Genomic DNA, 17,578 nt, shown 5'->3' on the forward strand with positions numbered 1-17,578 from the left:
TGAAGCAATTTTCTCAAGGGCAGGACGCATAAAGCATTATAATCTTGGCATAAAACCCCCTTTAGGCAATTAGAAATTATTTCATGCTAGCAGATCTGTTGTTGGGGGACCAGAACAGGAACAGAGTCTGTAACCTCAATTATCCAGCGTGATATCAGAAAATGAGGAGAGCAGGTGAGTTGTGGGGGCAGTTGTTAGAAAAAGGTACCCTGACAGATATTGGATGTGGTTTCATAACACACAGCATTGGTGGTGGTGGGTTTGTTTTGAGGAGCACAATGGGGGCATGCCTCTACACGCACAATCTCAGCCCCTGTGTGCGCAATCTCACGCCAAAGGTTTTTTGTTTTGTTTTGTTTTGTTTTGTTTTTTTTACTCCAGGGTGACGGGAGGAGTGATCAATGCCCAGGTTAGACGGACGAGAGGCGGAAGAAAGGGAACGAGTGTGATTTCCTCTCTCTCTCTCTCTCTCTCTCTCTCTTTCTTTTTCTTTTTTTAATTCTTTTTTCTGCACGTGCCGCCCTCGGGAAAGTTAAAGGGGCCCCGGTCACGGAGGAGAAGAGCGCATGGTAGGAGGGCAGCTGATGGTCCTCCTCCTCCTCCTCCTCCTCCTCATCATCATCAGCAGCAGCAGCAGGGGCAGCACGGGCTTTTTTTCTGCACCGAGGAGGGATCCGTGTGAAGGGGGAGGCGCCCGAGCGTGGCGACTGCCGCCCGAATTTAACAATTAACCTTGATGAACACAGATTGGTTTCACTCAGCCGAGCAGGCGCAGGTGCGTGGAGCGGAGCGATCCCGCGGTTTACGGCCGGACACTGACGCATTTCGCGTGAAAGAAACTACACGGATTGAGGATATCGCAGCTGTATCTTCTTCTTCTTCTTTTTTTTTTTTTTCTTTTTTTTCGCTCTCTCTCTCCCCCCCCCCACCTAGCTCCCTCCCTCCCTCCCTCCCTCCGACGGGACAGGATGCGTGTTACAGCGGGAGCCCGTCCGATACTCATCCGAATTCGGGAGCGCCGCTGAAAATCGATTTTGGGGGAGCGTATATCGGAATTTGACCGCCGTGTCATTGCCCAGCAGCTGAGAAGCCCGAGGAGAGAGGAAGAAGGAGGAGGAGGAGGAGGAGGAGGAGAAGAAGAAGAAGAAGACGAAGAAGAAGAGAGCGGGGGGTGGGGGGGGGGGGAATAAAAACCTGTCCGCTTCGCTACTCTTCATCTGCGCCCTGGACTGGCTTGAAATGAGGACCACATCCCGGCTGTTAAGAAAGGCAAAATAAAAGAGCTGGGCCGGCAGCGTGTGTGTGAGTGTGTGTGCGCGCGTGTGTGAGTGATTGAGTGAGTGAGTGCGTGCGTGTGTGTGTGTGTGTGTGTGTGTGTGTGTGTGTGTTTCTCTTCGGCTCTCAAGGACGCAAATACAAAAAAAAAAAAAAGTGGCCGCCGGTCCGGGCCGAGCTGAAGGGGAAGCATGGAGCGGGACGACACCGACACCGTGAGCCCGTCCAAAAAGACGATCATCGCGAAAATCTTTAAAGTTCGCAAGAGGAGGGAGATGCTGTTCGTGCAGGTGTGCTTCGTGTGCAGTGTCCTCTTCGCGGCGTGGAGCATGTCGGCGCTGCTGACCAAGACAGGTGAGTGTAGGGAGGTGGAGGAGGAGGAGGTGGAGGGAGAGAGCAGCTGCTGCTGCTGCTGCTGCTGGGTGATGCACCGGGGCACATGAAGCACGGAGCGCAGAAATCTGCAGTGAAATCACGCTCCCACACACGCTGATCCCCGCGATCAGACAACCCTGTGTACGTGTGTGTGTGTGTGTGTGTGTGTGTGTGTGTGTGTGTGTGTGTGTGTGTGTGTGATTTTATATATATATATTTTTTTTTAAATGTCAAGGGCACGGGACCGGAGCGACTCTATCGTTCTGCATTTCCCCAGGAATGCCTTAGCGATTCCTCCGATTTATTTATTTATTTCCCCCCCCCACATGAAGTTTGCGTTTAAATGCGGTAAATGTGGGGTGCGTTTTGCGTTTCAAACCCAGCATTGGGGGTAAGGAAAGAAAAGTCACCCGCACATGTTCCCATGTCAGAGCGGGTTTTTAAAGCCTCACTCTCGCCGCCTGTGTGTCCGTGTATGCCGCAGTGTGCGCGCCGTGGCGGCGGCACGTTTTTCTTTTCTCTCTCTTTTTTTTTTTTTTTTAATTTGAGAGCCAGGGCTCATAATCACGCACACTTCACGCTGCACAAGCACGCAGCCGCTATACGGAGATGCCCAGATTGGGAGCATCGTTTGGTTCTGGTTTGTTTCCGCTCCCATCACAAAATCTGCCCGATCTGTTTGCTTTCCCTCTCTTTTTTTTTTCTTTTCTTCCTTGGTTTGGGCGCCAGGCGCATCGTCGGTCACACAACACAGGAGCTCGGTCAGGATCGTGCTCAACGTTGGCATCGTCGCGTCTGGCCCGGGGCTCTACACACACACACATTGGATCACCTCAGTCACTCTCAAACATCATCACGCTCCCAGGTTCCGCATGGCCATCGAGGGATGGTAATTTTTTTTTTTTTTTAAATTTATTTATTTTGTTTTACGCAGAGGACGATCATTAGAAGAGAGAAGGAGACAGAGGAGGAGGAGGGAGGGGGTCAGGGTAAACACTGGGGTGCTTTGGATGTTGCAATATTCATAGCCGCCCGAGGTGTGTGCTTGGCAAAACGACTCAGATGGCAGATCATGCGTGATCCCCAAAACAACATGCGCGCACACACACGTCAAAACTCTTACCTCGGGCCGGCCTAACATTGCCACAGAGCATGCACACACACTTGCACATGCTCATGCTCACAGTTATGTAATCTAACGCGCAACCTTGACATTTTGCTGGTGAAGAATGATATCTGACACACCGCTGGGATCAGAGGTTAACTAGGCAAAACACACCCGGAGGACAGAGCTGTTAATGTAAGGGGGGACCACGAGAGACACATCAGTGTTAATGCTGCGTTTAAAGGTGCAGTGTGTAGGTTTGGAGAAGAGAAGAGAAGAGGGAGACCTTCATTATTTCTATGTCTGAACAAACTCCCCTTACAGGACAGTTTCAAACTGTTTGACTTTATTTACATGTGGCGGACCCTGCCCCCCCCTTTTTTTTTCCAGCTTCAGACAGTATTCTGGGGACCTTATTTTCCCTTGAGAGCAGCGTGTTTCTTCAGTTATGCAATAAATAAACAGTTGAGTTTTTATTATTACCTCATTTGATATTGTAAATATTAGAATTCAGAGTTGGAATTTCTTCTCTAAAATGACGGCTTGCCCCTTTAACTCTACATTAGCACAGCCGCTTAGCCTTAGCCGTCAATGCGCACACGAGTCATACAAACACGGATCTTTGAGTCACAGGGTTGCGCTCAGTAATGCTCCGAGACGCAGACAACAGGATTACTAGGGGGAAGAAGGAGAAGCAGAGGCCTCCATGTAGAGTCGTGTGTGGGTTACACCGCTAATATTCCGAGTTTGAATTTCCTCGCCACAATGTCATAGTACCCCATTTTAAATCGGGAATCGCTTTGCATGTGGGAATGAGGGTTTCTTTTTTTTTTTCTTCCTCCCTCAAAGTGCTTCTAACCCTAAGCCTCAGCCACAGACCCTGTCCCGGGATCGGTCCATCTGCATCCACTTAGGGCTCCGGGACTGAGAGCAGTTGTAAATTCACTATAACTACTGCCTGGCTGACTGTAGATCTCTAACGGATGTATCAGGACTTTTATTAATTACATTAAAAACAACAAGAGGCTTAAAAGATTATTCTGGACTGATATCATACAGCCCCAGTGCAAATCTCTTATCTCCAAAGGCAGGAGCCAAAGTAAAGCCCCCCTTTTTCCCTCCTCCCTGCGTCACTAATGGCTTGCCTTTTTTTTTTTTTTTTTTTTTACCCCCCTCCCTTTTTGCTCATTTAATCAAGTTTGCCTGACCTACACGATGATTGTCATGTGGGGCTATCTGACAGAAGGCGTTTTCTCGTGAAATGTTCTGACCAGCAGCAGTAGCAGCAGGGGCAATGGTGGTAGTGGTGGTATGTCAAGGTGACACACATGAGGTGTGTGTGTGTGTGTGTGTGTGAGAGAGAGGGAGTCAGAAATCGCCTCTGAATCCACGAGACCCAGCGCTCACCATAATCAGATCTGTCTAATTGAAAAGCTCTGGCCTTCTCATCTTTCAGCCATCACAACGGGAACAAGCATTTGTCATGTCACTGTAAAACCTGTGCCACCCATTTGATTGATAGTGGCGTGGGAGGGGAGGGGAGGGGAGGGGAGGGGGGATTGGTGGAGTGTTGATGTGCCGAACGGTCCAGATGGATGGGATTTGATGTACTACTCCTGGGTTACATCTCCATGAAGAGGGGTGGGGTCGCAACATGCTGTCGTGCATGCTGATCGCAGCTGTGTGAGTGTGCGTACGTGTGATGGAGGAGGAGAACAGGTGCTTTTCTTTTCTTTTTTTTTTTTTTTGAGAAGCAGGGCAGGGCTCGGCTCTGACAGGTAGCCGCAGCAGGCTGACGGTGATGGCCCGGGAGGCGGAGGGGGAGGAGGGGGAGGAGTGGGGTTTGAATGTGCCGGAGGTGTTTTTTTTTTTCTTCCTTTTTTTTTTTTAAGGAGAGCATGTTCACAGCACAGAGAGATTGATGGATGGTTGTCCTTGGTCCATCTCCCCGGCTCAGCTGATCGAACGGGCCCGGGAGGAGGACGACATTACCACTGTGTTATTGTTGCTCTGCACACTATTGTTGCTCAGTGCAGTCTGACAGAGGTGTTGTCACAGCCTTTTTTTATCTTTCTCGAGCTCATTTCGTCGCAGGGCGGCGCAATTAATTGCGATACGGCTGAATGCAGTATCAAGATAGCAGTGGTTTGGTACAGAACACATCAAACGTCACGCCGTCACGATTAGGGAAAAGTTTGGTCATTGACAATGGCGATATGATTTGTTAACCATCTCAAGGAGATTTGGTCTCTTTTGCACTGCAGTTATCAGAATTTTTAAGTCATTGTCATGTGTGCATTGTAACCCCACATGAGATCACAACAACTATTTAAAATCTTGGAACACATGACTGCAACTAATGATTTACACATGGGGCTCGTCCGTTAATTGATTGTCAAACATTAAATTGATGGCCAACTATTGTGAGAATCGATTTGTCACTTTGAGTAATTCAAAGCTCCTGAGTTGATTTTTTTTTTTTTTTTTGAGTCTCATTCCCAGCTGCTCATACTGACTCTTTTGGATTTTCCGGTATCTTTATTCATGTACGACAGTAAACTGAGTATATTTGGGTTGTGAAGACGACATCTTGGATTCTGAGCGACGCTTTTCACAATTTTCTCAGATTTCATTGACCAAACAAATGAAAGGATTAATCGACAGATTCCTTGACAGTTACAGCGATCGTCAGTTGTAGCCCTGAGTTGTCAAAGCTCGTCTCTTGTCAGCCACTAGAAACACAACTGACTTCTTGTTCTGAGCAAACGTGGAAAGAAGACATTGGAATCAGATTAACTTCATTAAGGGTCAAAATGAAGTGCTCTTTTTGTTCTCAGCCCAGTTGTTAATTTTCTCAGTGTGACTGATGGCCATGGTCAAAGCATTCAATTCATGAAGCATCTTAAAAAGCTAATGTTGTGAAATTTCTTTTTATTTGCGGTTGAGATGGCAATTCGCCACACAAAAGGCAAGTCAGGTGATTCCCTGTCATCTTTAAGGTTTTTAAGATTTTCCGCTGATAAACTGACCAGGGTTAATCACAGTCTCCAAGCTATTCGTAACGCCAAAACACTGCCGTCACTGATCGCGAAGAATGAGATGGATTAGCGAGAGGGCGCCTCACACTGAGCTCACACACTCGCATGCGCAGTCGTCCATGCCTTGTTAGAAGTCTTCCAGAAAATATGATGGATTGTGTTTCTAGAAGCAGCGAGATTTCATAGTTTTTGGTCAAGTGATTCTCCACGCAAATGTCTGGGAGAAATTGCATTCAGACGGATTGTCGCGGATTAGCTTTCGTCTAAAGATAAAATAACCCACCGTGTCCGATCCAGATTGTTTGTGTGCATGTCAACAATGTGCCCTCCACATGGCTTTTCACAGTTGTGTGTGACCAAAGTCGTCCACATGCTTGTTGCATTTTCTTGTTTTTTTTCCCAAATTGGCTTCCACGTCCTTCCCCTGGCATTAAATTGGACAGTGTTTTATTGTGAGAATAAAATGCAACAGAACGAAGGGAGCCCGGAGGCAGCAGAGGAGTGAATTAGAGCTGGTTAGTGAGGAGGAACAGGTTGGAGCGATGACTGGAGGGTTCGGTCTTCAGGTTTGGAGAGCTGTGGGAGGCAGCTGCGGTCGCCTCGTGTACAGTCTGTTTGTCCAGCGCCTGCTGATTGTCAGCCTGTCCAACTGTACAAGGATTGAAAGCCTTTTAATGAAGACTTTTTTCTGTGTCAGTACGCAGAAAACACCATTTGATCCAGGTAGACTGCTGCAGGAAAACACCAAGTGGAGGGTTGGGAGAGTAGAAAGTGAGCAACACGGAGCCTTAAATTAAGAATCCAAATAATTGCTAATGCTGCTCTGTTGCTGCTTGGTCTTCAAAGGGCACTGTAGTAGTTACGGGGAATACATTCAAACTGAATTTCGATATATAATTTTGTAATAATACATGTTTATACATTCAACATTTTTTTTTTCCATAACTGAATAAACAGGCTGTTCTCAGAGGAAAATAAGGTCCCAGAACACTGTTTGAAGCTAGAAAGGTGGCAGGGTCCGCCACATATAAACAAAGTAAAACATTATGACATTATGTTGTCCTTTTTAAGATCGCTTTGTTTATTCACTCAGTAAAACAAACTCAGTTTGCTTGTTCAGTTAGTTTTGTAAAAAAAAAAAAAATCTGTCAGTGAAGATCTTTCTCTGTTTCAAAACATCCAATAACCTCATCGACCAGCAGATCAACACTATGTGGTCGGACCAATCATTGAGTCATGTAGCGTAGCCAGCTAAATGGCTGTTCTGATTGGACTAATGAGTGACATTGTAAATAATGCAACACGAGTCAAAGCTAGCAACGTGGCGTCAGGGTTAGGGTTATCCACCACTTCACCAATAGTTGTTGTCGACCTTGAGTCATAGTAAATTGACACAAAAACTTTGTGACATCCTATCAACCATACAAATAATCACTGGTGCATCACAACAATCTGCAGATCAAGCAGCATCCCTGCTTCAAACACAGCTTTGGCATTTCCATGCCACAATGGGCAATAAGCTAAAATTGACATTTTTAATTGGTCTAGCTCGACCATATTGTGACCATATAAATGTGTTTACATCGTTGAGATGTAGTTTTCTAGGTCAACGTTCTTCGTCAGTACCCTCAAAGAGGCAATTGTGTATTTGTCACAGTTTCCTCCAAAGTCATGGTCAGAAGCAGAATGGGCCTCCTGAGACTAAGTGGTCATATGTAGACATTCACCAGCACTGTGATCATGTGAGTCCTCTGCTGCAGACAGTCTCTCACAGACAGTGTGTAACTGAACAAAAGGTCATATGCTGCCTTATCTGTCTTGCAGTAAGTTGCTTCTTTGTTAATTTCTTTTTTCTTTTTTTTTTGTTTTGTTTTGCTTTTTCATGGTGACATATGACAAAAAAAAATCTCAAGTTTAAAACGCTGCTCAGCTCGTGATGCATGATTTTTACATAATAGATTTGGGACTGTGTTTTTTTTTTTTTTTTTTTTTGTCCTCATTACGGAGGCTTAAGTGCAGTTTAATGAAAAATGTAACTTGTGTGCTCCTCCTCCCACTCGCCCACCCTGAAACATAATGGGCTCAGCAGCTGCATGTTGATGTGTTATTGGTGCGGCCAGATGAAAATGTCATATCTACACAAGCGAAAACTTTTAAGGGATTAGAAAACAGCAGCCTTGTTTGGAGTAATGGCCAGGATCATGGATGTTTTGGGTCATGAGACATGCTCCTGCAATAAAGGTCATGTTAGTTTTGATTGGTGTTTTTAAAAGATTATTGTTTTTTTTTTTTTTTAGATGTGTGAATTGGATGTTCAAGGTTTCATGGCAGCAAAAGAAAAGACTGGTTGTGAATGTTCTGCATCAACTTCCAACATGTAGTGCGCCACAACCTGACATAGCCGTGAATATTTTGTTCATGTTGTATGTATGGTGAACAAAACTGTCTTGTTTTCTGTTGCAGGCCACGGGATGATTGTGGAGGGACATCCGGATGAACACTGGGGAAGACGGCTTATGGCTTCGGTGCCAGACAACGAAACAGAGGCGAAGAACTGCTCAGAACCAGGTACGCACTCCCGCGAGATTTAATCTGCGCTAATCAACTTATTTTTAGTCAAAGGAGCACTATGTGGTTTCTTAAGACAAATTTAAAAGTCAAAAAGTTGATAATTACAAAAGTGAGAATGATATCAGACGAGAAATAGTTATTTGATACACAAAGAAGCCGTCCTCGAGGAGTGATACGGTTCCCAGAGCGCTGTCTGAAGCTGGGAAGGTGGCAAACATAAACAATGTTGAATGGTATATTGTGTTTTCCTTTTTAAAGACTTAAAGAGATTATTTAGGTGCTTCAGCCATGAACATTTATCAGTGAAGATTTTTATCCTTCTTAAAATTTCTTCCCCAAACCTACTTAAACAAGAGATTCAATGACCATAGGAAAAAACAGTTTCTACACTTCCTGCCCAGCAAAGTTAGTGTCTAGATGTTGAATGTAGTGGAGCGTTTTTAAAAGCTGTAGTTTGTTCATCAGGTGGACAGAAACCTGATTGCAAATGGATGTTAATGTTGCTCACTACGTGCTCACATTCAGGGGTGTCATGTTCTCCAGTTCTTTGATTCGATTAGACTTTTGATTTTTAACGTCACGATTCAGTCTTCCAGCGGTGACCGCTACGCTATTGTTAGACATAGACTGTTGCTGTGACAGCAGGTTAAAGCTATTTTACAACAACAGCTTGACTTTATCCTGATGCTTTTTTGGAGTTTAGACATGTTTGAATAATATTCATCCAAAAATAAAGATTTCCAGAGTGAAACTGGGTTAAAAAAAAAAAACTCAACAAAAAACAAAAAGGCTTTAAGTGTAACAAAAATAAACAACAAAAGATAGTTTCAGTTTGTCATAAAGTTTGGGCTCTCAAAGCTGACCAGAGTAAACTGTCTTCTCAAGTAACTTAATCAAGGATCTTTAGCATTTTATTCAGTTGAGTTTTTCCTCTACGAGTTGACCCTCCTCATCAATATAGGATCTCTGAATCATCTCTGTCAGCTGCTAAGCACCTATAGGCTACCTGTTACTTGATTGCTTGAATGATATGCTCATTCTGATCGATTCCTTTTTAATAAAAAATCTAAATCATGACCCCCATTGCTAAGATTATGAGGTGATAACCCAGGTGGGAAAAACCATTAATTAAAAATGCCTTTAATCTATAATTATATGCCAGTGCTATTATAATCGAGACCCATTATGCCAGGAAAATACAATAATTTAGATTTTTAAAAGATTTGATGATGTTGATCTTTGTGCACCAGCTCACAAGCCAACAATATGTTCAGTGTTTAAGAGGAAAAGTACAGTAAATCACTTACATTATTATTTAAAATAAACTCAAAGTAGCACCCAGTAGTTGTGGGGTTTTTGAGCTGAGTTGCTGTTTTAATTCACCTCTTTTGTTGGCCCTCTGTTGTTGGGCCCTTCACTCGTGCTGTAATAAGCACCGACAGGGCCAATAAAAGGGTCAGATATTGATTATGTTACAGCATCTTTTGCTCTTGAAGGAAGCGGCGATCTCTATAATTAGTTATTCTGTATGCTGACGGTTCCACTGACGCTGCTGACGGCTCCAGAAACATTAAAGCTGCAACTATCGGCTGGAATGCTACACATACCAACAGCAGTGGCAAGACGTGTCATTTGTTTCTACGTTTCCATGTCATTTGAATCGCCCTGACCCAGTCCCTGCCAGACCAGTTCATGATCGACGTGTACTTCTGGACTAGTCATTAGAGAAACCTCTAAACCTAAACTAATTAAGTGTAAATGTTGCTGGAGAGAAGACGCGTTGAGGATTTTTTTTTTTTGTTTGTTTTTTTTTTAAGCCCCCGAAAATGATTATTTTACTCAAATGAGATGCAACTCAATAACAGGATTTGTATCACTGCTTGTATTTGAGCAGCACACAGGGGATGACACCCGGGCGCAGACAATTTAGGAAGTAATTAAAAAATTTTGCAGCATCACAAGTGACCCAGTAAAGGACTAACTGGCTATTACTTCATTACTGGGCACAGCAGGCAGAATCCCTGAGGGGATTAATGAATCACCGCTGCTGTAACCTGCTATTTTATACACAAACAGGCAACACCAACATGTTTACAATGCCTGACTTAAGAGTTGTTCACTACTGTGGCCATCTTGGTGTGAACTTCATTCAAATTCACACTGGGGGTTCTATTGAAATGACAAGATTATGTGCTTTAAGTTTTTCTCCTAATCCTCCAGGATTATCTTTTTTTTTTTTTTTTTTTCCCGTTCACAAGTCTTCCACACACCGGAGGCGCCAGACTGTACTTCACATTCCACGCATTTCTCATCAGCTCTAGTCCTCCTTACTTCCTCTTATCCCGCCAGCGCTCTGCCTCGTCAGTGTGGGCTGATCATATGACTCTTTGTTCTTGGTCTTGTGAATAAAACCTGTCATAGCTGCAGACTTCAGGCACCTCAGCTGACGGGGGGTTGCTCTGTTTTGAAGCCAGCTGTGGGCAGCACGAGTGGCAGGACCGTTGTATTTGACACTGCCTTTACAGTCTGTGATACTGCAGAAACATCACTAACATGCTGCTGATGGAGGGGCGGGTCAAGTTGTGTAATCAACAAAACATCTCCGGCACTTTTCATCGGCATGAGGTGGAGGAGATGATGATGAGCACATTTCTTTTTTTTAAGTTATCCTTTAAGACAACTGTTTGTTCTCAGTGGAATGAAGATATTTAAGGAATTAAATGTTGAAACGAGGATCAGTATCTTCAACAAGACAAAAGTCAAATCGGTGCATTAGTATCAAGAAATCTTTGTTCTAGAAAGGTCTTGAAACAAGTTAATGTTTTTTTTAAAAAGATAAAATCCCTCCATACTTTTTTAAATGACATTATTCCTGGACATGTTATTTTATTTAGCTTAACTCTAACAAACAGAACTTTAAAATGACTTCATCGGGGAGCATTTGTTTGCACTGACTGTTGAGGTGGGAACAAAAAGTTGTATTGTTTGTTGCTTGAGAACTGGTCAGCTTTAGAATGACTGCAGTTAACTCGTTGTCATGTTGCACTTGTCACGGGGAATCGCTGCTAATGAAACATACTCCCATCGGTGACACAGCGAAGTATGAATCAGAATGTCTGCTCGTGGTCTGCGGATGACAAACACGTGTCCAGAGAGCTGAAGAGACGTCTTGGTCCATGGTGAGGGGAGAATCTGTTTGACGAATGGACCACAGGGCTCATTCGGCTCACACATCTGTGGGTTTGTCCTGATTCCTGGTGCAGTTGTTTGTCCAGAGCTGATGATCCAGCAGTGGACCGGTGATGGCTCTTGGTGTGCATTCCTCCAGGGGAAAGCAGCAGACCCTGGCTCGTTTGGATGAGAATTGTTATTGGAGGCTTTTTATTTTTATGCTGAGTGTGTGCGAGATCTGAAGTGCTGTTTAATTAAGCTGCTGTTTGTGGGCTGCATAGATTACACTCAGCCAGCTTTGGTCTCTCTGCCTTTTCCTCATTATTTCTGAGATCAGCGAGGGAGCCGTTGGCTCAGTTCACGGGGTGCTAATGTTATTTTTCTTGTCCGGAGACTTGTGCTGCTAAGGCAACCATTCATCATAAGTGCCTCCTTTATTGACCATAATAACTCCTGTAAAGCACAAGGTGCTTTCCAAACGGTTTCTATGCCCCTGTTTGAATAGAGTGAACCCACAAAGGGGAAAAAAATCACACTGTGAGGTTGATACAGGCTCTGACGTACTCGGGTCACATGCAGACCTTGAGTCATACCACCCCTTGAGATGTAGTTCCCCTGTAGCAGTCCCATGACGGATTCGACAAACATCCTCTCACTTTTTGTCTCCTAAAAATTGGGAACAAAAGAAATGGCTGTTTTTAGTCCAGACTTCAGGTTTCATAGCTGCCAACAATCTCGATTCGTGCGGGAGTCTTCCTACTGAAACCAGTCCCATGAAGAAGAAATACTTTCTAAATTGATTCCCAGTTAGTGCCAGACTTTCCACTTTATTGACATTTACCTCTTGTCTTACCTGCTCGTCCTCGTCCCTCAGCTCTGCAGACAGTCGTCCTGCATGAATCGATCCTTCCTCGTCGTCTTTTTGAAGATCTACATGGCAATGATGGCTCCTCAGCGCACACGTGCGTGCACACACACACAAAATGTTTGCACTTTATAAAAATGTGTTTTTAGTGTGAGCTATTTAAGATCAGACATGTGACTCAAGTCACAGGTTGTGTTAAGTCATGTCGAGTCCTTAGGTAAAAGAGTCGATTCTGCTCATTTTCAGATTTTATTTCTGGTTACTACTAAAATAGATTTATGTGCTTTAAGGCTGTTCAGTGTTCTCATACTGTCCAGGTCTGTAGCAGTGTATTCCGTATGTTTGAAATGGCCGGAGTACCCAGTCTGCTCTGATTGGTCAGCTCACTCACACCTGAGCCAGCACTACTAACAACAACTGAACAGCTGTGCCAAGCTAGGAGGAGGCATGAATTATGGAAATGTGTGACATAGTGATGTCATGTGATGTCAAAAAGTCACATAATTAGAGGCGGGGCTACTGATGAGGTGTTTCAGGATCAGTATTGTCTGTGGGCGAGAGGAGCTGCTGCTGCTTATTAGTTTACAAGACCTTTCACATTCACAAGAACATTTATAAAACACTGAAGGAAAGGAAAATGAGTCAAGTCCTGAGTCAAATCACTTTTTCCTCGCCCAAGACCTTTCAGTCTTGCCTGCAGTATCTGGACTTCATCAATCTTTTCTCTTACCTGGTCAGAAAGTACGACAAAGAATTGAATGTGTTTATTCAGATTCAGTAAAATTAATGTAATCAGACACAGAATTTCATAAAAGCTTTCCTTCCAAATCACTTAAAGTTAGGGTAATACTGACAGCCAGATTACAAAAAACTCAACTGAAAACATGATATGAACACAGACACAACAATCGAGGTCGAGTCAAAAAAGTTTAGAACCTTCAAGTCCAAGTCGAGTCTCAATCATTTTGCTTTCACATCCTTGGATCGCCCTCTTTTCCACAGCCTAATGTCATCAGGTCTGTTTTCTGAACTCTCCCGACTGTGTGAGGAGAGACTTGAGGTTTATTCAGGGACACAGAATATTAGTTACCACTGAACCCCTCCATGTGTTTCCAGCTGTGGAGCACAGCCAAACCAGAGAGGGGGCAGAGCACTGTGGCTAATGTCGCGTAAGGAGGAGTAGCTTGCTGTTTTAATAAAGACGGTGCTGATACCATCCATTGAAGACTCCCCCACTCGAGTGCCGTAATTGGCCTGACGGAAGTAGACGACAGCGACAGAACATAGAAGTGAACAACAGAGCAAAGGTTTTAGTGCGGCTTGGTTTGTACTATGAATTAATCCGATGGGATTTGATTATAGTGGTTTTAGATATGGCACTAATCTGCTCACGGGCAGAGGCCGCACATGTTGCATGTCCTGCATGGGTGGCTCCGTAGGTAAAAAAAAAAAGAAAAAAAAAGAAAAGCAGAATTTCGTGTAAATGTTCGTGTGATATCTTGACGATAACAAAAGCCAGAGAACGGGATGGGACCAGGATTTTTTTTTTTTTTTGGTGGCAACACGATGGGTAAATCTGCCAGTGTGAGGCAGCCGGTCCACATTGGAACTGGAGGGGGGGGCGCTCGTCAGCTCCAGGGAAACACCAGAAGGAGGCTTTTTTAAAAGGGAATTACACAAGCGTGGATTATGCTGCTGTGCATAATGGAAACTGACCTCGCTTTGCTTCTCACTTGCGTGCCAGCATTGGAACAATGCAGTGGAGGCCGGGGGGGGTGCAGGCATGAGCACCTGCACAGGGATCACTCCGTGCTGTGCAGTTCAAACATGCATGACCTCTTTATGTATTTACTCCTGCACATTCTGTTCTGCTTTATGTATTTTTTTTTTTTTGGTTCCGTCGTAAGTGTTCGTTCTGTCCTGCCTCTGGCGAGCACGAAGCACCTTTTCTTTTTTTTTTTTTTCATAAAACCGAGGCTAAAAATTTCAGTGGCTCGGTTCTTGCTGTGTCGCAGATCCATACCTCACCCTCAGGGAGCTGTTTACCTATTTCTCATACACACAGGGGGATGCATACTCCTCACAGAGGTGTCCCCCTTTACGTTATTGAACCAGGAGTCTTCTGGTCCACCAGCTCAGCCTCTTTTTACAGCCTGCCAACACGTTCACACACACACACACACACACACACACACACACACACACACTTCTATAAAGGCTGATGCTAAAAGTAGCAGTGTGATAGGTCTGTGAGTGTGCTCATGCAGGTGAAATTGCAATGCGTTGAAGTGCTCACATGAGCATGCGGGAGCCGACATACATGTGATGTATGAGCATGTGAAAGTATTGACGCAACAAGAGGATAATGGTGTGGTGTTCTGAGAACTTATCGTTTATGTGTGACTCGGATTTATATATATATATATTTTTTCTCCCTGTGATGTTGCTGTCATGTTTACAAGACGCCAACGCCGATCGCAGTCAAATCATGCCTGCTCACTGATGTCTGCCGGAGCAAGCTAATTAACTAATGGACTAATAATGACCCGGAGGAATCATTCTCATCTGAAGAGTCTCTTGACTACTGTTACCCGCGTGTCAACTGTATTCTGTTAATGACCCGGCTGGTGTTTGAGTCGGTGAGCAGGGTGTGACAGAAGGTAGCAGCGGGCTCTCTGCCAAAACACCTTGCTCACATTGTAATATTGTTTGATGTGTGATGGCACATTATGTTTTTTTTCTTTTTTTTTCTTAGACACGGGATTGTAAAAATGCCTCTTTTGCTTGCCTGTACATCTTTTGTGAGTTTTTTTTTGTGCACGCTGGGTGAAGACTGGCCTTACGCGCTGCACCGCCCTCCTATCTCTGGGATAACAGACGGCACTCAATACTGAGCTCCATTATGTAACGGCACCATAATATCTGGAATATTACCAGATTATGGAATAATAATTGCACAAATGTAAAGAATGAATGGCTTTCTCTGGATTTGATATGTCAATAAATGAAGGTTATCCTAGGATTTTTTTCCCCTCTCGCAAAGCCAGACTTAAAACCGTGAAAAGAGAAAAGTCTAGAGACTTTCCTCAGCGATTGAAATCACTGAACTTTGATTTAATTAGATTTGTAATTTAAAGGGTTGCGACATATCCAAAGAAGTGTGTGCTTATTCATAATAAATGGAAGTAAAAAGGAATCTGATGATATTGGACATTAGGGAATGCATAATGTTTAACTTTCCTTTAAATGTGGTTTTCTTTGAACCCTCTCACTGATGTAGGAAAAAAACTAATGCCTTTATATATCATATATATTTTAGAGCTGAGCGATACGGTCTTGAAATAATCCCGATACATAACATACATCCTGATATTTTTACAAATCTCCTCCTTAGTGCTTAAAAAAAAAAGCTGGGACTGGGCAACAACATCAAACATCACACTATTTTCGATCAAGTACCTCCATCGATAACTCTGCAGTGATGTAGGGATGATTCTTAGTACTTCGACAAACGTAACATGTTTGTGGATTTCGCGATTAAGTGGGTAGAGACGGGCTTTAGTTTGGCGACAAATCACGCTGAATGGCTGTTCATCAAAGCATATCAGCGCACGGGCAGAGAGCATATTCTGCATCGGGGAGAGCGGTCGTGATAAATGCTGCTTCGTCATAACAAGGGGTTTGTGCGTTTGCAGTCCAGCATCTTTCGGACTTCGCCACACAGTGTTTCTGTAGAGTTGTTTCTTCTCACGCAGGTTGGAAACATATGAGCTAGTTGGCTATCAGCTGAAGTGTTTGCAGTTATATATTGCACAGCCTATATCACAGACGGAGGCCGCTTGGTATCAGCAGAGGCTTATGTGGTCTTGGAAAAGATTGTTGAGGTAAATTATATTGGAAAAAAGTCTAGTGTTTCAGTGCACTGCTGTCATTTCTGTACTATATCCTGCCTCCTGTACTTTTCTTTGTCAAAGTGTCTGATAACCAGTTATGTGTTTAAAAATTTGATAGAATTCGATTTATTTATTTTTAAACCTCCTCTGTCAGTTTTGTCCAGTTTCAGTCAGTTTTTTTTTCTATCGATTTTTTTTGAAAGAAAGTATTAGTCTGACAAGACCCCCCCACACACACACACACACACACACACACACACACACACACACACACACAAAATGGCTGGCCCAGTCTTCCCAAAGAAAAAGTTAGACCACTCTTTTCTGACCTTCCTGCCCCTCTGAAAATGCCTATACTGTCCTTAACTAACACAGTTTAGTCACTGAAATCCTTCCAACAGTTCTTTTGAGGACTCTGTGTGGCCTTGTAATTACTTCTGGGGTTGAGAAGATGAGAAGGAGGGGGTTGGAGAGACAGATGAACAAAAGTGTTGCCAGTAATTTCTTGCATAAGCAGCACAGTCAGGTGTCCAAACAGAGAATCCAGGGTTTATTTATAGATTTGTAGCTTAGCTTCTGAGAAGCGTTTTTTTTCTTCTTCTTCTTTTTTTTCCACCTCCTGCGTGCCGCGCCAGTGCAGACATCCCGGGTTCGTGTTCTCCCTCCGTCATTGCCTCCAAAAAAGACAGCAGTCCCATGCAAACAGGAGAACAGCAGGATAGATGAAAGTTTTTTTTCTTTTTTAGACTTGTACAATCACAGCTTTGTACAGAAGAACAGAAGCAGCTTGCTTTGGCACGCAACTAAAACATTTACCTGAAGATTTAGAGTTTCTGCTGAAACTGAAACTGAACAAAGTGGCTTGTGTCGTTTGGTCCAAGATGCCAAATGTTCATATGTGGGTGGGTGCTATGCCTCAGAAATTACATTTTGCATGAGTTTAAAGGGCAGTTCCACCAATTTTACACATTAGATTGTGTTTATAGGTCTTGGGGAGTACGACTGCTTATGTGAAATAAAGTAGTATAAAGCCTTCTGTGGCTCCAGAGGAAGCTGCATATAGTCTGATAAATTTACAGTGATGTCACTCAGTGGCTGAGTTGCATTGTGGGTAATGTAGGGGCCAGATTTTGACAAGCAGTTTTTGGACAGTTTTTAATAACAAACGATCAAAATCGACATATCGCCTTTTTTTCTCCGTCTTCCTTTTCAGAACCTGTTGCCTACATTATCCACAATTCAAATTGGCCATCAAGTGACCTCGCTGGAGGCAATTTGTCAGATT

At 43.8% G+C, this 17,578-nt stretch overlaps 1 protein-coding gene across 3 annotated transcripts in view; it reads left to right on the top strand.

Moving 5' to 3' along the window:
* Positions 1-426: 426 nt before the first annotated feature.
* The window catches only part of slc24a4b (solute carrier family 24 member 4b), a 41,397-nt gene continuing 24,245 nt past the window's right edge, over positions 427-17,578 (top strand). Inside the window, exons 1-2 of one of the 3 annotated variants that reach the window (XM_037086554.1) lie at positions 427-1,629; positions 8,257-8,361. In XM_037086554.1, coding sequence (XP_036942449.1) covers positions 1,467-1,629; positions 8,257-8,361 — 268 coding nt within the window. In that variant the 5' untranslated portion in view covers positions 427-1,466. The remainder of the gene's footprint in view (positions 1,630-8,256; positions 8,362-17,578) is intronic. The other 2 variants (XM_037086553.1, XM_037086555.1) reach the window with 2 other exon arrangements.

Source organism: Acanthopagrus latus, chromosome 22, assembly GCF_904848185.1.
Source record: "Acanthopagrus latus isolate v.2019 chromosome 22, fAcaLat1.1, whole genome shotgun sequence".
Classification (NCBI taxonomy): Eukaryota; Metazoa; Chordata; class Actinopteri; order Spariformes; family Sparidae; genus Acanthopagrus; species Acanthopagrus latus.